General features: G+C 45.9%; 1 protein-coding gene across 1 annotated transcript in view; it reads right to left on the bottom strand.

The window, feature by feature from the left end:
- Nucleotides 1-4703: 4703 nt before the first annotated feature.
- Nucleotides 4704-7570, bottom strand: part of GLG1 (golgi glycoprotein 1) — a 168457-nt gene continuing 165590 nt past the window's right edge. The window contains exons 24-25 of the mRNA XM_006860310.1: nt 6759-6865; nt 4704-4871 (exon numbers count right to left, since the gene is read on the bottom strand). Coding sequence (XP_006860372.1) covers nt 4704-4871; nt 6759-6865 — 275 coding nt within the window. The remainder of the gene's footprint in view (nt 4872-6758; nt 6866-7570) is intronic.

The raw sequence follows: 7570 nt of genomic DNA, 5'->3' as shown, positions 1-7570 counted from the left end.
CCCAGGCCCTTTGGGAAGCAGAGACTAGTGCATTAAAGGGGGCAGAGGAAGGAAAGAAGTGTCCCCAGAAGCCTAGGAGGAACTTACAGCACTAGAATGCTGCATTTCATAAAAGTACATAGGTGCCGTCCAAATGGTGAGTAATCAAATGGAGAATTCTCACCTTGAGGTTTTCCAAATTAATAAGAATTTGAAATATAAGTAAACACGGCAAAATACACACACTTCAAAAAGCCAGTCTTTAGCAATGCTGATGGAAACCCAAGAAGTCCACCTGCCACGCCCATTTCTGGAGTCCCCTTTCAAGAAAAAAAAAAAGGCGTTTGCTACACATAAATGTATTCTCTCTGGCGTCACTAACGGAGGATGTGCCTCAGATTCTCCTGCTTTTCCTTGATTCAGGTGCTGGAGAATCTGGTAAAAGCACCATTGTGAAGCAAACAAGGATCCAGCATGTTCATGGGTTGACTCAAAAATACTATTATTTCTAGATGATGGGAACAGCTTTTCATCCTTTGGCTTTATGCCATCACAACTTGCATGCTGCAACTGCTTCATCCTTAGAAACTTCTAATAATACTATTCTGTCGTGTGAAGGGAGGAGGATGGGACCCTACTACCTGACCTTTAATGATAACCGAATCAGCCAATCAAAATAGAAATGAAATCCTTAATTAGTAAATGGTGTAACAACATTCCCAAATGCAGACATCTGCATAAAAAGTGAGTAATTGCAATCTACTGTACCACAAGTTAGCACTAGAGACAGAATGTCCTTGTGGAACCGATGATTGTGTTCTATCCTCAAAGTCTACAAATACCCTGCCTGCAGCTTTGTCTGTAACTCTGCTCTACAGCTAAAAACTAAGTATTAACGACATACGTGCTGAAGTAAAAATTTCTCTGCTTGTGTCAGCAATCCCTGTAGTCTTCTCTGATTCATGGCCAACATTTCAGCTGAATGTGCCAGAATTGTGTGGCTGGGTTGGTTGACTTCCCACATCTGTTTACTTAGAATAAATTATATATAGCAAATGCCTATTATTATTATTATTATTTTATGGCGAAGGAATGGGAAAGGAGTAAAGTCTTTTCTCAAAAAGACTTGAGACCAACTAAGAAACAAGGTTCCAAGAAACAACGTACCTTTCCCTGGAGGATTCGCAAAGTCAGGGCTGTTGGGATGAGGTAGGCCCAGGAACCTGAATTCGGGAGGATGGGAGACATTTCCAGGAGTCTGGATCTATAAGAACTGGGAACTTCTCAAAAAGAGGACAGACACAGTGGCTGCAATGACAGGCTCAAACCGCACTCCCTGGGAAGGTGGGCAGGGCTGGGCAGACTTTTATTCCATTATACACAGGGTTGTTGTGAGTCAGAACCAACTCAACAATGCCTGCTTTCCCAATTTGTCTGATGTGCATGCTACAGGCCTCTTCACTACTGGATTTTTCTATTAGGTGACTTCAGGATACAGGAAGAAATGACATCTGATAGCAGCCCCCCACACTCCTGCATCCTTGAGTTGTTCAGTGTTCTCCAGAAGACCGTGTTCAGAATGTGAGACAAAGACCTGCAATAGGTTCTAGTCATCACCTGCTCATGGGATGGGACTTGATCGATCACTCCAGAAGTTACCTAGCTTCTAAGGGTGTACTGGAACAAGCTGACTGGATCCTCAGAACTGGGACTGTGACTGGGAGTGATAGCCAGAGGGTCTCCAAGGAATACAGAGGAAGGTTTCCCACTGGAGTGTGCCCAAGCCTTTGAGGTGTCTCTAGTCTCAGTGGCTCTTGCTAGCAGAGCTTTCTTGGGACCATAGCAACAGCAGGGCAAGGCCAGGGTGAACCAAGGTAAAGTCTCACTCACAGAGCTGTCCTTCATGGGAGCAGCACTGTCTGAGGGGAAGCAGTCGTCTTCTTGTCATTTTGCCCAGACTTCTGATTTCCTATACTGCAGGGCCTCCAGTCCATGAGACTCCGGGCGCCTTTGGCGTGTTGTAGCACACATTATGTGGAAGAGTCACTGAGGCACTGGAGTGAGCTGACAAAGTCAGACGACAGTTACTGGGCAACGGTCACTTTCAGCAAGTGCCTGGAGCCTTGAGCAATTGCTTGGCCTTGGTAAAAAACCATTCTACGTGCTACTTATGTTATCATTCATGGGGTGGACCTCAGGAAAACGTACAAAGGCCAAAGTCCATCATCTCATCCGCTCCTATTCTAAGGCCAGGCTTTCTTCTCTTTGACTAGTTCTCAGCTAGTTTACTCATATTCTTGATTGATTTTTGAAGCAAGTGGTGGCCCCAAACCTATTTTGTTGTGCTAAGTGAACTCAGAATGGATGTGGTTGGGCTGAGTCCATTGGATTTAGAACACCTACTCAGGATACTGCCTGGGGCCTTTAAGATCAGTTACATGAACCTATTCTCAGTCAGATGGTGAAAGTCTCTTGCAACAAGCAGCTGAAGGAAGACACTAGCAGTCTATTTTGAACCATTTCTAAAGGTGACAAGTGTTTCATGAACCTAATTTCTTTTCAGACTTTCAGCTTCTAATGAGATCTTCTCTCAGTTAGCAGAACTACTGAGACACATTAGAATAAAAGGAATGCTTCACATATATTGGGAGACAGCAGAGATGTAGCATGGGACCTGTGACCTTTGTCAAAGTGCTGAACACTAATCCCATCTATAAACTGTTCTAGATATGTCAAGATGGAGGCCTGCATTTAGATCACATTCCTGGTTCTCAATCCAAAGCTTCAGCAGCCCCTACTAAGCAGACTGCAGCTCCTGGAGCGGGAATAACTGGAGCAGCTTAATAACGCCCAGTAGTGGTGCTGCAGCATATACTCCAAGACTTGCTAGTTTTATGAGACTGAAGAATGCCAGGACACTTGCTGAGAGTCAGGAAGCCCCCTAAGAACCGGGCTGAGACAAATAGCTTAGCAGTTCCCCTTGGTGACTTGTATTACTCTAAACAGAGGGGAGATACATCTGGCTTCTGGAACCTATTGCCTCTAGGAAAGGTGGCGAAAAAGAAGAAAACCACAGTATTCAAATGTCCATTAGTCAGGTGAGAAAAGGAAGAATTTGGATTTGCTGATCCACAAACTGATCCTCCCCATCACCTTGAATTTGAACACAATTCTGTTGCTTTAGGTACTGCAACAAATGTGGACAATGACAAAGTTGAAGCAGAAGGAAGGAAGGGTACCATGAATGAGCCTTGGTTTATGGGGACAGTTTTAGGCACATGATTTATAATACTTTGTGGACATCTACCAGGTTAATCAAATATATATTATATAAATATATCTCCTACTGTACATGCTGCCCTCTTGTGCAGCCACTGTGACCTCGTGCCCCAAACCCAATCAGAGGTGTGCCAGGATTGACCCATGAGGTCTGGACTCCCTCCCTTTCTGTGGCCCCCCTACCCCCGCAAACCTGTCATTGCCACATTGGGAGAAGGGCCAGGAATACTGCTTCTACAAAGCTCAGGTTCTGGAAAAGCAGTTAACCACCACCTAAGGGAGTAGGTATACACAGCGAATGGATATAAAGGGAAACAATAGAGAAAACCCTCCATCTTTTAATATAATCACTTTCCATGCCCTCTCCATGTAAAGGCAGAGAAGCTTATCTTGGAAGTTTGCCTTGAGGCTGCAGAACAGTCAGGTGGGACTGCCAGTCACACCTGAGACCATGCATTGTCTCTAGCTTGTGTTTTGGCCTAAAAAATGAAACAGAGGAATGGAAGCCTTGCTCCTCATTCCTGCTCTGCCCTGCCCTGCACCCACCCTCTCATACAGCTGAGGACTTCTGGGAGGTCTGCTACCTCAATCCACCACACTGTGGTCTTGCATTTTCCTGGAGGAGGAATTCTGAGATTCTGCTACATGGAGGATCAGAATCCAGCTTGTCAGTACAGCTCAGTGGACTGATGAGCTTCTTGAACTTTTGATCCTCTTCCCAAACGATCTGCCCTGGGCCTTGGGTTGTTCATGCTGCATTTCAACTGAGAGGAGGAAAATCCTAGAGATATCAAGGCTTTTGTGGTCTTGACCAACAGTGACTCTCCTAGGGTGGGAACTGAAGGTGTTACTTTTCCAGCAGAAGAAAATAAGACCCAGAGTAGCTGGGTGATGTTTACGGCCTGATATGGCCCAAGGGCGCTTCTGAGATCCTAGTGAGAGCATTTTGGGTGGTGTGCTTCCCCTCTAAAGTCCTGCCTTCACTTTACACAGTCACACAGAAGAAATAAACCCATTGCCCAAATCAAACTTGGAGATGTGTTACTATATACACTTTTTTCTTTCTTTAAAAAAATTGCTTTCTTTTTTTTTTTTGGTGGTTTTTTAAAAAAATCAGTTGAGTTGCAGGTCAGGTGAGTTGGTTCTGGAAGTACTGGTAATTCCATTGGTATGAGAGAGACTCGTCTACAGGCAGGTAAACCAAAGTTTGCCAACAGAGACATTAGGAGCAGCCAGCTGCTGATGCTGCACAAGTGGCTGAGAACGCGGAGGGCACTGTGGACACAGGTGATGTCTGAGACGGGACAACGTAGTGGAAACCTGCTGCTGCTCTAACACGGGTGTTGGTGTCACCTCTAGGAGAGTGAGGTGAGTAGGTGCACTATACAGGAGGGCTGTACAAACTGGGCACAGGACAGGTCGTTCCTTTGGTAGCCAAGGTGGCTCTACCTGTCCTTGAGCTCTCGTGTCACTCGCTTGGTGATCCGTCCACACATCAGGCCAATCAGGAACAAGATGCAGATGCTCCCACTGATCACAGAGAGAATGTAGTTCTTGGACGGGGATGTCATCACTTGCATGGCAAGATCAGAGAAGCCATCTGCCGGTGCCACCTGGAAGGACATGGAACATCACCCTCTGAGAAGGACTGGACTGGTGGCAGTGCTCCAGCTAACTCGCCACCCTCAGTTCCCAGTCCAACCAGTGTCCTTTCTTTTGATGAGGGAGGGAAAGGACAAAGAAAGCCAAACACAGAGCTGCAGCTTGTTTTCATGATCATAAAGCTGGTTATGTCTACCACCCAAAAATAAGGACATAGAAATGTCCACAGAGGTGCCACCATCCACAACTACAGCCTGAGAGGGCCCAAGGATGCTTCTGAGATCCCAGGGGGTGCATTGGGGTGGTGTGCTAACCTAGTAAGAGTACGTCAGGTCCCATACAAAGAGCAAGTGAGCACTCATTTCATCCTCACAGCAATCCTAGCAAGTACGTGGTCTTGCAGATGAAGACCCAGAAGACTTCAGGAGGCTACAGCTTATATATTTTGACTTTTCTTCAGAGGCTTATTGTCTTTTTAAATAGAAACAAAAAAGTTGAGGCCATTTGGATGTTAATTCTTTTTGCAGTCAGCCTTTTGTAGTTAGCATTTTCCCCATGTCAAGAACAATTTGCAAACATGACTTAAAGTGAGAGCTGTATGTAAACAACTCACCCACCCCGGACCCTGACAGCCCACTCTACTCAGTCCTCCTTACTGGTGTCACAGTAGCCTGCTTTGGAAGAAACAGGGCCAAAAGGTTCCTCAGGTACACAAAAACTTGGTCTTTGGAGTCAGTCAGCTTTACATTAGCTTGGGGGCCTGAGAAGGGCTGGCCCAAAGAGGGCTCAGTGTCTTCCAGAGTCACCTCATGTACACGGAACTGAATAGCTACTTTTACCAACACAAGACAAGTGGTCTGAGGCAATGCTAAGCATTTTTGCTGCCTCATCTAACCAGGCAGGACTGCAAAGTTGCCTCTTTTCCTTTGAGAGAAGAAAGAGGAGGGGCTTACCACTGTGGCAATTACGGTTCCCTCCCCTCATTTTCCTTATGTCTACATATGGAGACTTTCTGGGGTTTTTCCTCTCCTTGACTTTCCAGCATACAAGTGACAGCAAGAACAGGTGAGTCCTGTGGCCACTCTCTGAAGCTCAGGGAAGTGGAGATGTCTGCCCAAGTGTTGGGATACACAGACAGTATGGATCCAGAAATATGACCTTTTCACCAGGAACTGCAGACAAGTCATAATCTCCAAAGTCTCGGTTTCCTCCACTGTGAAATGAGGATGTCATCATTCCACTTACCTTGCAAGATTATTTCACAGCTCAAATGAGGTAATATACCCATTAAATGTTTAGTAAATGACAGAACAATGTATACATGAGAATTGTTCTTAATGATCTCACCAAGGCGGAATTTTATAGGAAAAATTTCCCCCTACCCGAAGTCTGTTTGGGTCACACCCACATTCATAAATGTCCTGATGTCTCATCATTTCTATTATTCTCCATGATTCAGGCTAGTTGTGGGCTGGTCTCATATGCACAGTCTTTTTCTAAAGACTGTGACATTAAAAACACAGGCTATAAGAGAGGAGTGGTGGAGTTTCTTTCTTTTCCCATGGACCTGAGGTCTGGGCAAGAACTAGCTGCATGGTTGGCCTAAGTCATATGCCTCCTTTGGGTGACTGCGTTTTCAATGGCAGACTCTGGGTAACTGGGAGCAGAAAACACTAGACTGAGTCATGCCTTGCAAACATGACCCCTGATGCAAAAGGAGATGGGGCTCCTGGTTCCTGGATGGCTGAAGAGGTTTAAAGAAAAGGTGCACTGCCAGATTTGTCAAATACACTCATGACCAGGTGATAACAAGAACCAGAGGATGAAACAAGTGTCTGGACAAGACCTGGAGACTGTCAAAAGACGTGACCACCTGAGGAGATTCTCTGGGCCATTACCTTTGCTGCGTAACTCCACATCTCAATGCGGTCGTTGAGGCGCTTTTTGCACTCAGGCTGTAACCTCACTCGCTTGTCTTCCAGAGCCTCCATGAGGCAGGACATTTCTGAGCAAGGAAAGGGATAAAAAAAGGATTGGAAACTACAGAACAAAGAAGCTCCCAAGACACTGGGGAGCAGAGCGTCTGAGCACCAGAGAAATCAGATCTATTGACTATACCAAGTTCAACTCATTCCATGAAACCTGACCCAAGGTCCAACAGGGAGAGGAATGGTACTTAACTGCCCAGGGCTTGCTGTACACAGTCTCTCTTAAAAACTCATTTTGACTGGGGATGCCTGGCTCCGACACTTTGGCAGCTGCCCTGGTCTCAGCTTCACAGAGAACCTGGCCTATGGAGTTTGGTCTGGGGAAGCTGGTGAAGTGGTTCTAGTTTCGGAGACGAGGAATGAGGGTCTTGGTGACGGCTAAACTTTACTTCCCTAATAAGCACCTGACAGCTAGCTCTTGTCCATCACATCTACAGCAGGTAGAGCAGGACCACCCTGCAGTTGTTGTTGTTGTTGTTAAGTGTCGTCGAGTCGATTCCGACCCATAGCGACAGTACTAGTCCTAAATTCATTTTGCCACACAGACCTCGACCCAGGATTTAGTCTGTAGTTCAGTTGCAGCTATAACACAGTAGTTACAACTAATGCCCAAGAGAAAAGTTTGACTCCTTTGGCAACAGTTCACACAGGGTTTGTTGTTGTCAGGTGCCATCGAGTCGGAACCGACTCATAGTAACCCCATGCACAGCAGAACGAAACAA

The sequence above is a fragment of the Chrysochloris asiatica genome, unplaced genomic scaffold (assembly GCF_000296735.1).
Source record: "Chrysochloris asiatica unplaced genomic scaffold, ChrAsi1.0 scaffold00037, whole genome shotgun sequence".
NCBI lineage: Eukaryota > Metazoa > Chordata > Mammalia > Afrosoricida > Chrysochloridae > Chrysochloris > Chrysochloris asiatica.
Note: the sequence above shows the minus strand (reverse complement) of the source record. Positions and strands in the feature narration are given on the sequence as shown.